Source organism: Podarcis vaucheri, assembly GCF_965113315.1.
Source record: "Podarcis vaucheri genome assembly, chromosome: 12".
Classification (NCBI taxonomy): domain Eukaryota; kingdom Metazoa; phylum Chordata; class Lepidosauria; order Squamata; family Lacertidae; genus Podarcis; species Podarcis vaucheri.
Genome location: NC_138750.1, coordinates 56,071,709 through 56,083,970, shown reverse-complemented (window position 1 = coordinate 56,083,970; position 12,262 = coordinate 56,071,709). Strand labels below are relative to the sequence as shown.

The 12,262-nt window shown below is 47.2% G+C and overlaps 1 protein-coding gene across 2 annotated transcripts in view; it reads left to right on the top strand.

Annotated features, from left to right (window-relative positions):
* DLEC1 (DLEC1 cilia and flagella associated protein) overlaps window positions 1-12,179 on the top strand; it is a 54,855-nt gene extending 42,676 nt beyond the window's left edge. Inside the window, exons 31-39 of one of the 2 annotated variants that reach the window (XM_082192145.1) lie at window positions 516-638; window positions 1,320-1,414; window positions 2,679-2,763; window positions 3,703-3,897; window positions 5,149-5,310; window positions 10,441-10,594; window positions 11,000-11,120; window positions 11,937-12,084; window positions 12,123-12,179. In XM_082192145.1, the coding sequence (XP_082048271.1) occupies window positions 516-638; window positions 1,320-1,414; window positions 2,679-2,763; window positions 3,703-3,897; window positions 5,149-5,310; window positions 10,441-10,594; window positions 11,000-11,120; window positions 11,937-12,060 (1,059 nt within the window). In that variant the 3' untranslated portion in view covers window positions 12,061-12,084; window positions 12,123-12,179. Of the gene's footprint in view, window positions 1-515; window positions 639-1,319; window positions 1,415-2,678; window positions 2,764-3,702; window positions 3,898-5,148; window positions 5,311-10,440; window positions 10,595-10,999; window positions 11,121-11,936 lie in introns of both variants that reach the window. The other variant, XM_082192144.1, reaches the window with a different exon arrangement.
* Window positions 12,180-12,262: the final 83 nt, after the last annotated feature.

Sequence of the window (12,262 nt, the reverse complement as noted above, 5' to 3'; positions counted from 1 at the left end):
TCCTTGAAATCTGATGGGAGAGCGTTCCACAGGGCTGGCTTTTTGTTTATTAGTATATTATTCAAAACAAGGTGATGGACTGAAGTGGTTGGATTCTGAATTACAATGCGGGTTCAGGATATCACAAGTGCGGGGGAGAGTTACTTGTTTTGAATGCTTCTCCGTATAAAACACTCCCCATAATAGTCTACTTCACACTATGTGGCGGAGCATTTAAGAATGCGGTCCCTCCACCTCCTACAATCTCAGCTCTGAGGGCTCCGTATATTTAGAAAACTGGCTCTCATCAGGAACAGGACACGAGGTTGATCCTACGCAGCTGGGGTTCCAAACACAACCTTTCCTCTCTCCCCAAAAATCAGAATATTTTTGAAGCCTCCCTAGCTTCGCAAGTTGTTTGCCACATGTGGGGGTGGAGGGGGGGACGGCTGTTTCCGAAATACAAACCTCAAGCCCCCCTGGATATGCAGAACCACCTGCCCTCTCAGTGTTCCTAATCAGCTGTTTGTGCCCAGGTGGTCCCTGCAGGTGGTTCTGCTGCCATCCACATTTCCTTCACTCCGCTGATGCTGCCAGAGATCATCAATAAGTTTGAATGCGAAGGTTTTGCCCTTGGCTTCATGAGCCTGGATAGCAGGGTATGGATAAGAGAATAATGCCTTTCCTTTCCTTTCCCTCCTTATCCATCCCATCTCATCTGACTTCTCTTTTTTCCAGCTTTGTTGTGTTCCTTAGGCTTTGTCCAGCACCCTGCTCTCACCGCCCTACCCGAACTAACACCCACTTGCCACCACCATGTGTCATCCTACCTAGTCCTCCCGAAGTAGAGAGAAGGTGTGCTGAGGAATGGTGCTGTTTTTCAGGACAGCCCATGAGCATAAGCCAGATTCATTCCCTGAGTCTTCCCCAGCGGGTGGCCCAACCAGATACGCAGGTTAGACTCATGGTGACACAGCCCCATCACCTCCTATCAGGTCAGAAGCCTCGCATGGGTCCAGTTTCTTGCATCGCTGCTCCATGGCCAGCTCTTTGCACAAACTGAGATGGTAACCTAGGATCCCTGGCAACCTTGCAGCGCAAACAAAGCCATTTTCTTTCAAATGGAAACCATCTTGGGAAGCCACACCTCACCATCCAAAGTGCTCTGGTCGTGGCAGGTCCTGCCTGTCCCCCGCTCCCGAGAATGGCCTTAACACAAATTGAGCTGCAACCCAAATTAAGCCCAGCCCCGTCCCATCCCATCACTCGGAGGAGGCTCAGCACAGCTCTAAGTGCCCACAACGGACCCCCGTTGATACGTTTTTATTCCCCTCCACCAGATGGTTCGGAACGTCCCTGGGAAAGTGACTCGTGGAGACGGCTATGCCGTTGCGCCTCTGCGGATTGACCTGCAAGCGTTTGTCAAGCCGGCTTTGTAAGTGCCATATCTGAAGCGATGGGGTGGCTTTTGGGACAGAGTGAGGGCTGGGTGCTCACAGCTGCACAAGCAGATGTTGGGTGGTGAAGAAGAAGAGTTTGGATTTGATATCCCGCTTTATCACTCCCCTTAAGGAGTCTCAAAGCGGCTAACATTCTCCTTTCCCTTCCTCTCCCACAACAAACACTCTGTGAGGTGAGTAGGGCTGAGAGACTTCAGAGAAGTGTGACTAGCCCAAGGTCACCCAGCAGCTGCATGTGGAGGAGCGGGGAAGCGAACCTGTTTCCCCAGATTACGAGTCCACCGCTCTTAACCACTACGCCATACTGGCTCTCTTCCAGAAGGGCACTGGAATGGCCACTATGCCTCATGACCGGGATGATACTCTGATCATCCAGAAACAGAGAAGGAACTCTCTTCTCACCGTTTTTGGATTAATTCTACCCTCAAACCCAAATGTGTCGGACGAGTCCGGAAGAGAGTGCTTGCTTGGGCTCCTTCAGGGACTGGAAACCTGGTTTCGTGCTTCCATTTCCTGATAGAGAGTGGCGTTAGCTCACCTTGAACCCTGGGAATCTACAGAGGTGATAGGCCAGAGGGAACTTGAGCAGAGCCCAAAGCTTTCCCAAAATGGAGGTGGGGTTCTTTCTGCTAGGCAAATACCTTTTTTAAAAACAATAAAATCTCAGTCCTATTTTGTCTTTTATGAACTCCTTTGCTACTTTACGCAGCTTTGAGTTTTACTGCTTTATTCATTTTACAATTGCTTTAGCTAAAGGAGAAATGAACTGCGTTTCATTCATAAACTGCTCTGCTGCTATTATTAAAAGGTGGCAAACAAATGACTGTCATAAAATAACACCCGTACTAAATGCAAGCAATGAATAAAATTATGGCTACAGTAGAAGGGCAGGGATGATGGGAGTTGTAGTCCGGGGCGGGGGGCAGATTGGGGAGTCTCCTTCAACCCCAAACCGGAGATTCCTCAGCTCTGAATATAAAACCTCAAGTAGAAGATACACAAAAGTTGGCTCTTTCTTCCTCTTATAGGCCGCAATGGCTGAGACAGCTGTGCGTGGGGTTGCAGCCTAGTGCAAAGTTTATGAACTTGTTCATAATTCCGCTCTAAGAGCTTGTTGAAAGCAGTCCAGAGCCAAGCTCGGTGGGCATGCTCTACACTGAATGTGCCACATATAATCCCATTAGTGGGTTATGCTCCTGCTTAGACAAGACTGAACGGCCTTTGGTTTTCTTCCTGCAGGCTGACTGCTGAGATGGATCATGAGAGCGGATTGGTGTTTCACGCTCTGGCCAGCGCCCTTATCCCAGACGAGCCCCTCATGGGCGTAAGTAGTCCCGATTCCTTTCCTACTTTTGAGATTGCCAAAAAGTTGTATCTTTCCTCCTCACGGAACAAGGCTCTGAAAGTGCACCACAAAACAGTCACACACACAGGGATGCACTGTAAGGGAAATGCAATCACCTGGGGGATGTGAAGCGGGTTTGATTTTGATCATTTGTTTCTCAACACTTCCCTGCAAATCACTAAGCGACTGGCAACAATTAAGCACTGCCACGCAACAAGAAAAAATGCTTTGGGGCTGTTTTTGCAGTTTGAAATTATTTATTTCCCAGCACCTGCAGATATATGAAGCCATGTATGAGCTGAATGCACATACGTGGGGAATCGCCTGTGTTTAATATTATTAATTAATTAATTTTAATTTTATTATGTATTTTGTGATTTTATATATGAACCTGAAATTTATTACGGTCAGAGACCAGCTTGAGAAACACAAATGGAACTACAATCCCAATAGCAAAACAAACATTTAAAACAATATACAATATAAGGCAAAGACCACACGACGACCCGGATTGTCGCCAGATTCTGCGCACAGATCTGTAGTTGCAGACCATCCCCTGATTCAATCTAGTTTGTTAAGAAAATTCCCAAACCCTGATCCACGGGTGACTTTGTGTCATTTTTCTAAGGTAGTCTATTTTAAAGTTTTTTATATGTTTATATACCTATCGCACTTTTAAACTTAAAATCCATTGCTGATTTTATATATTGATTATATATTGATTTTATTTAATTAATTAACTGCCCTATACCCTGGGGCCTCAGGGCGGTTCACAGAATAAAATCAATATATAAAATCACAAAATACATAAAAAAAATAAAAAGAACCCAACAGACACCCCCCCCCCAAAAAACCTTTTAAAAGAGCATAGATAGGATGTATGCCCTTTTATGTATATGCTCTCTCTCAATCCTTTAGGTACTGACACAGTCAGCCACAACCCTTAACCTGAAGCTCACCAACAACACAGAGACTCCTCTGTCCTTCAAGCTGGTTTTGACGACGCCCTTCTCTGTGTCTGGCGTAGACCCCAAGAAGAACCTGAAGATACCCCACAGGGACAGTGAAAACGGGGAGCAGCACCTTTTACTCTATCCTCTGGAAAATATGCTGGTAGGTTCATCTTCAAGCCTTAACCGGCAATTTATAGGTACCGTGGATTGGATATGGACTAAGTTAAACTTACGCCCCATTGCTTTCACTGGTACCGAAGTTCTAGTATAAAGAAATAAAGTGACACAGACCAGGGAGGGAGACCAGGGCTTCGGATTAGAAGCATAAGTCATTTTGCAAGGAAGTTTTGCCATTTAAACTACTAGCTTGAAGTAGGAACCCCGTCAAAGAAAAGGAGAGAACTACCCAATGTCTATTTAAGTCATTATTATTACTTAATACTATTTTTATTAGTTAAAACAATTGTATAGATAAAAACAGTTTAAAACAGAAGCAGCACACACATAGAATCAGTTCAAATTCAAGGTCCCGACTGGGGTAACGTCTTTAGGTGGTGTGTTGAAAGAGGAACGTCTTTAGCAGGCATCAGAAAGGCAACAGAGAAGGCGCATGTCTGATATGCAGTGGCAGGGCGTGCGAAGATAAATGCCACCACACTGAAGCACCCTCCTTCTCATTTTCTGCATTACAATTTTTAAATTGCATTTAGTCCCTTCAGTTCAAACTCACTAAGAGAAATGGTGTTGCAGGTCAAAAGAGGGCCCCTTTTTTAAAAGTAGGAACCTGTTTGTACTGCTTGATTAGCATCAATATGGTAACTGAGCAAGCTATTCCCCTATGCAGAACGACTGGCTTGGCCTCTTCTGTTGTCTTCTATGTGATGAAGAGTTCTGTGTAATTCAAGAGCCTGCTCATCTGTTCACCGAGGGAAGTTGGTCCAGTAAAAGATAACGGCATTGTGTTTTACTGGACTGCAACACCTCATATTCCATATGAACCTACCCGAACCCTGAGATCATCCTCCATGAGGGGTCCGGAGGGCAGCAACACGAGAACGGGGCCTTCTCTGCAGTGGCTCCCTGTCTGTGGAATGCTCTCCCCAGGGAGGTTTGCCTGGCACCTTCATTATACACCTTTAGGCACCAGGCAAAAATGTGCCTCTTTAACCAGGCCTTTGATTGATTGACATCCAATACCCTTTTAAAATGTTTTTTGGGGGGTTATTGGGCTGTTTGTTTTTATTTTTATTATGTATTTTGTGTTTTTATATTGCGATTTTATTCTGTGAACCACTCTGAGATCTGCAGGTATAGGGCAGTATACAAATTTTAATAATAATAATGTACAGCACATCGTTTTTCCTGCAAACATGGTTCTGTCATTAACATATTTGGCCTGGCTTATACGTAGGTAAAGGTGTCATTCCACACATCTCTGGAGTTACTAACCTACCAACATCTCCCAGAAGACCAGTTCCTGCCTGGGCTTCAAGTGCTACAGCTTGAAAACGGAGACAAAATACTAGAGTTTAAGCAAAATCTCGTCATTGAATACAGTAACAAAGCAACCCAGGTATGCAGATTGATGTCAGTGAGCCAAAAGTCCAGAAAAAAAGACTCGCAAGGGCTTCACAATGGCATATGGGAGCTACCCCGTTCAACCGCTGTTGCGCAAGAAGTTGTATTTACTGCAACAGGGCTCCCCACTTACACACATTTTGCTTATGGGCATGGGGACCCAGAACAGTGACCCCATGTAAGTCGGGAATCGCCTGTACTTTAAAATAAATCAATATATTCCCATACTTGCACTGATATATCACCTCTAACTGCATAAGCCCACTTTACCACATATTGTTTCAACCTTCTTTCATATTTTAAAATTATTTTATACACAACCTTTGGCAGGACAGGTTTACTACCCCCAGACCAGTTACTAGTCTTCCGAAGCTTAATAGTTCTTAGGTACAAGTTTGATCTTTAAGTGGGTGGCTGAGCAGACGTACCTGCCTTGCCATACCTACTTCTTTTTTTGGCCAGAAATATGGACTGCCAAACCGAATTGCGTGCAAAAGCAACAATGTCTCCCTGACTGCAGCAGTGTCTGGTTGTGCGTAGAGCCGATTGGCAGTTAGGAAGCTGTTGCCCAGAGAAGCAGTCTTAAGATTTCTGCTCTTACCCTGCAGCAGAAAGAAACAAAACCCCAGAAAACACTGGATCCCGTGTGGAGGTCCATTTGAATGTACTTCATGGTTAGGTTGGATCCTGGTTAACCACTGGCGCTGGCAGAAATGCTTACCCAGCTTGGGAGAGTTATGCTTGGACAGGGGAGGGAGTGTGTAATCCCACATAGAATCATAGAATCATAGAGTTGGAAGAGACCACAAGGGCCATCGAGTCCAACCCCCTGCCAAGCAGGAAACACCATCAGAGCACTCCTGACATATGGTTGTCAAGCCTCTGCTTAAAGACCTCCAAAGTAGGAGACTCCACCACACTCCTTGGCAGCAAATTCCACTGTCGAACAGCTCTTACTGTCAGGAAGTTCTTCCTAATGTTTAGATGGAATCTTCTTTCTTGTAGTTTGGATCCATTGCTCCGTGTCCGCTTTAACATTTGCAGCACCTTAAATGGGGGTTGTTGTTTTTTATAATATTATATTATTTCATTATCTGCTGCAAATGTTAAAGATGTTTATATATATTTTAAGGTGTTTTAAAGGTGCTTTTATTGTTTACTTTGTTGTACCACCGTGAATGGTGGTTTTTATTTATGTATTTTTGTTGTTCCATTTTGTTTTGTTTTTGGGGTTGGACACTGAGTGGGGCGGGGATTGGTTTTGTTTGGGCATAATTGTTTTGGTTGTTTTGTTTTCTATTTGTAAATGGAGGTTAGTATGAGGCTTGGGATTGCGACCGTGGAGGGGCGAGGGAGGTATGGCGGTGGGGGCAGATGTTATAGGCGAAGGGGATCGAGATATGGATATGCTCGTACCCCTTCCAATCTGCGCCCCATCCCGAGAGACGAGGGTAGGGTGAGCAAGGATTACTCACCTCCTTCACTGGTGTTGTGCAATGCCAGGTCTATAGGCAACAAAACTGCTACCCTGCGAGATTTCTTTATCTCGCAGGGAGTTGACCTGGCTTGTGTGACGGAGACCTGGGTGCGCGAAGGGGTAACTGTTACCTTACGAGAGATGGCGCCCCCGGGTTTCTCCGTCCTCCACCAGTCACGGACTGTGGGCCGGGGGGGAGGGGTGGCAGTATTAATCCGGGAAGATTGTTCTTTCAGGGCTCTACCATCGCCATCGATCCCCGGCATTGAATGTGTTGGCCTAGTGTGGGGCTCCGAGGAGAGCTTGGCTGTCTGGCTGGTGTACCGGCCACCTAGCGCACCAGCAGCCACCCTGTCAGGCCTGCTGGAGGCGGTGGCCGGCTGGGCCTTGGAGTTCCCTAACCTATTGGTATTGGGAGACTTCAACTTCCACGCTGATGCCACTCCCTCCTCACAGGCTCTGGACCTGGTGTCTTCCATGGCGACACTAGGGCTCTCCCAGTTTGTTTCGGGCCCCACACATCAAGCAGGCCACACGCTGGATTTGATCTTTGGCGCCGGTATAGATGTGATCATGTCTCCTTCGATGAAGGTGCCATGGTCTGATCACTACGCTCTGAAAGCCAGGATTGACTTTCCACCCCCACCCTGCTTAGGTGGCGAGCCGATTTGGGCTCGCCCGCGGAGGCTGATGGACCCGGATAGATTCCGTCAAGCCTTGCGGGACCTTGCTCCCCCTGGAGACTCATTGACTGAGCTTGTTGAGGGCTGGAATACCCAGCTCCTGGCAGCCATCGATGAGATCGCACCTAAGCGCCCTCTGCGACCCCGCAGAAACCGGGCTCCCTGGTTTACCGAGGAGCTTCGGAAAATGAAGCGGGACCTCAGACGGCTAGAGCGAGTATGGCGGGGTGCCCGTGACGGAGCCTCAAGAACATCTTATAGGGTTTTTATGAAAACCTATGAGATGGCAGTGAAGGCTGCTAAGATGTCTTACTTCTCGGCCTCCATTGCATCCGCTAGCTCTCGCCCGGCGCAATTATTTAGTATAATTCGGTCTTTAACGTCCCTTGAAGGACAGCCAAATTCAAATAACAATCTGACACACAGCTGTGAGGCATTTGCGAGCTTTTTTGCGGAGAAGGTCCTGTTGCTCCGCCATGACCTCTCTGCCAATTTGGATACAATAAAGGAACTGGAGGCCCCTCGACTGTCCTCGGGTCCAGTATTGGACCACTTTGACCGGATATCTCCAGCTGATGTGGACAGATTCCTCCAAGCTGGAAAGCCCACCACCTGTCCTCTTGACCCGTGCCCGTCATGGCTGATTAGAGCGTGTCCAGACAAGGTGCGGGGCCCCCTGGGGGATATCATCAATTTGTCCCTTGGCACCGGGATATTCCCAGGGGAACTGAAGGAGGCGGTGGTGCGTCCGCTCTTAAAGAAAACATCATTAGATCCCTCAGATCTATCCAATTACCGCCCGGTCTCGAATCTTCCATTCCTGGGTAAGGTGATTGAGAGAGCGGTTGCTGAACAGCTTGGTAGGTTTCTGGATGAAACATCTGCTCTGGACCCATTCCAGTCCGGCTTCCGCGCTGGTCATGGGACCGAGACGGCTCTGGTCGCCCTAACAGATGATCTCCGCAGGCAGCTGGATCGAGGCGGGTCAGGGCTGCTGATTCTTCTAGATCTGTCAGCAGCCTTTGACATGGTCGATCACGAACTCCTGGACCACCGCCTTGCCGACGTGGGGATCCAGGGCACAGTCCTTCAATGGCTGCGCTCGTTTCTCTCTGGTCGGGGACAGAGGGTGGCGCTTGGGGGGGAATTGTCATCACGCCACTCCTTGGTGTGTGGAGTGCCTCAGGGTGCAATTCTCTCCCCGATGCTTTTTAACATCTTTATGCGCCCCCTCGCCCAGCTTGTCCGGAGTTTTGGGCTGGGTTGCCATCAGTATGCTGATGACACCCAACTCTATCTGTTGATGGATGGCCATCCTGACTCGGCCCCAGACACACTGACCAGATGTCTGGAAGCTGTGGCTGGATGGTTACGTGGGAGCCGGTTGAAGTTAAATCCTTTGAAGACAGAGGTCCTCTGGCTGGGGCGGGAAGATATGGGATCAGGGGGGCAACTCCCATCTCTTGCGGGGGTGCAATTAGTGCCAGCACCGTCCGTTAAGAGTTTGGGTGTAATCTTCGATACCTCCCTCTCTATGGAGTCGCAGATTACAGCTATAACAAAGGCGGCATTTTTTCATCTCCGCCAAGCTAAGCAGTTGGCCCCTTATCTCTCTCGTCCTGACCTAGCCACTGTGATCCATGCGACGGTCACCTCCAGACTGGATTATTGTAACTCGCTCTACGTGGGGCTGCCCTTGAGACTGACCCAGAAACTCCAGCGGGTGCAGAATGCCGCGGCAAGACTCCTTATGGGGTCTTCGCTGCGAGAGCACATTCATCCAGTATTATACCAGCTGCACTGGCTCCCGGTGGAGTACAGGATCAGGTTTAAGGTGCTGGTTTTAACCTTTAAAGCCCTATACGGCCTAGGACCCTCGTACCTACGGGACCACCTCTCCTGGTATGCCCCACAGAGAAACCTACGGTCTGCAAATAATAACATCCTCAAGGTCCCAGGCCTCAGAGAGGTTAGGCTGGCCTCAACTAGAGCCAGGGCCTTCTCGGCTGCAGCTCCAAACTGGTGGAATGCTCTGTCAAAAGAGACTAGGGCCCTGCGGGACCTGACATCTTTCCGCAGGGCCTGCAAGACAGAGTTGTTCCGCCAGGCCTTTGGTCAGGGCGCAGCCTGACTCCCTCCTCTGGCAACCTGCACATAATTCTGCATAATTGGTTGCCATCAATTTGATTTAATTAATTTTATAATGAAATATTTTAGATTGTGTGATTATTTGACTGATTATTTGATTGTTGTTAGCCGCCCTGAGCCCGGCTTTGGCTGGGGAGGGCGGGATATAAATAAAATTTATTATTATTATTATTATTATTCTCCGGAGCAGCAGAAAACAACCTTTCTCCCTCCTCTATGTGACATCCTTTTATATATTTGAACATGGCTATCATATCACCCCTTAACCTCCTCTTCCCCAGGCTAAACATGCCCAGCTCCCTTAGCCGTTCCTCATAAGGCATCGTTTCCAGGCCTTTGACCATTTTGGTTGCCCTCCTCTGGACACGTTCCAGTTTGTCAGTGTCCTTCTTGAATTGTGGTGCCCAGAACTGGACACAGTACTCCAGGTGTGGTCTGACCAGAGCAGAATACAGTGGCACTATTACTTCCCTTGATCTAGATGCTATACTCCTATTGATGCAGCCCAGAATTGCATTGGCTTTTTTAGCTGCCGCGTCACACTGTTGGCTCATGTCAACTCACCCCCAGAATTTTAGCGGTTATTTTTTAAGCATCCATTTATTTGGCATTGGCCCTCAAAGAGAGTTGGTGTCCACACCGAGAAGCTGCATTAGAAATGCTGTGGGATGCTTGCACCCAGCTAGCTGCACATCTTACGTATAAGGGCAATTACCATAGATCAGCTCTGGCCTACCATCTTCCTAGTCTGCTTTGCCTTGTCAGTGCAGAATTCCTCCTTTATCAAAGGCTCTTGCCCTGTTTTATACCTTTGCAGGCACTGCCCATGGCTGCATACCTCACTGTCCCAGTACTTGGGCTCTCTTGTGACACGATTGATTTTGAAGTCTGCCTTGTTAATCAAACAAGGTCCGAAGCTGTCCTTGTGATGAATACAAGTGGATGCAGGAGCTACTGGACAGCTTTGCTAGGTAAGAGAAATCGGGAGGTTGGCATCTCCCACTCTGTTAAGAAGGCTCCTATGCTTGGAAGCTGCACTGTGAGAATGTCCATTTATTTTTTAACAAAATCATAGAATCTGTTTAATTTAGAACATGTGTAGATCTTTCTGCCAAAAAAAGGTGGGAGCTCATTGTGTTAATGGTGCATTAGAATGAAGGACACACATTTGCAAACTGCAGTGTATTTTTGAAACAATTTTGGATAAATTAGAGTAATGAATTCAGTAGACTGGAAGCCAGGACAACTGTTAAAAACTTTATCAGAAGCAGAGTGGTCCTTTTATTCAACTGGTAAAGATGCAAGTAGACGTTAGTGAGGCTTTCTTTTCATTAAGAATGTCAATATACCTGTTGCTTTTTCACTTCCTCTTACAGATAAAAATGAGCGGCACAAAGAACCTGAAGTCTTTTCCATCTCCCCAAATAACGGCGTTCTTGAAGCACATCAAAGTAGCGTGCCTACCAAAACACTTCTGGTGGTTCGCTTCACCCCAAGGTAGGACATGAAGCGAGTTAATGTTCTGCATGGCTTTTGTAGGGTTACCACCAAAGCTGCCAACCTGTTGGTAAATTAGGGGGGCTTTATGAAACCACGTTTCCTTGTGTATTGGCTGCAGTGACTGCATTCCTAAGCGCTTCCTCTGATAACTTCTGCAGTTCATGCTGACAGTGAGGAGTAGCTGGAGCAGAACTGTTTTCCATACAAAAGGGTAACCTATGAGTCTTCAGTGTACAAGAAAGCAGTAGCTGCAGATGGGCTCCCTAGCTCAGAGAGCAATACTGGCGTATTAAATATAAATTGTGTCAAGGAGCTAGAATTAGGGCACATTATAAAGCTAAATTCACCACTTCTAGTAACCCCCCAAAACAAGGGTTACTAACCTTTGTCCCTTCCAGATGTTGGATTCTGAAGTCCAGTTTCCAGCAACCTCTGGAAGGCTGGAGGGTGTTAGCTCTGCCCTAAAAGACTTGAGGCAGATACAGCAGCAAGTTTTCTTTATCCTCTTGTGGGGGGGGGGGTTAAAAATCAGGAGCGCAACACAGCTAGCATACAGTTGCGAGATTTTAACTGGCAGAGTACCACATAAATTAAGTAAGCAAGAGCTTAATCCTGCTACTTCTACCTTCCATAATATAGAGTAACTGCATACATTCAGGGCTTGCTCGCATGCTGCATCAGTGTTTGTGGCTGTAGATCCCTCTGGGAGTGGAGTTTAAATGTACGTGGCTTGACATTGCCACTAGTAGGCAGCTCTAAGACTAGCAGGCCTCCACCCGCCTTCCTGGATTGTGTTTCTTTCCCTATAAACAGGGAGGACGTGGAATATCAAACCATAATCACAGTTGTTGGGATGCTGGGAGAAGCACCCTGCCTGCTCTACGTCCGGGGGAAAGGATCTTACGATGAGAAGTATGAAGAAATGCGCAAAACGTAAAGCGCCCAACCAATTTCCCAGCAGGTGCAGCTAAAGCTGCTGCCGCAGGTGGCTGTAAGTAGGTTTACCTGGTTTTTGGTGATGTATAGTAGAAAATAAAAGACCGTTATTTCTGTTGACTTGAGTGCGGAGGCTTGATTTCTGAATTAACAAGCTGAGCCTTCCAATTTAAAACAGAATGTTAGTAAGATCCTAAGAGAGG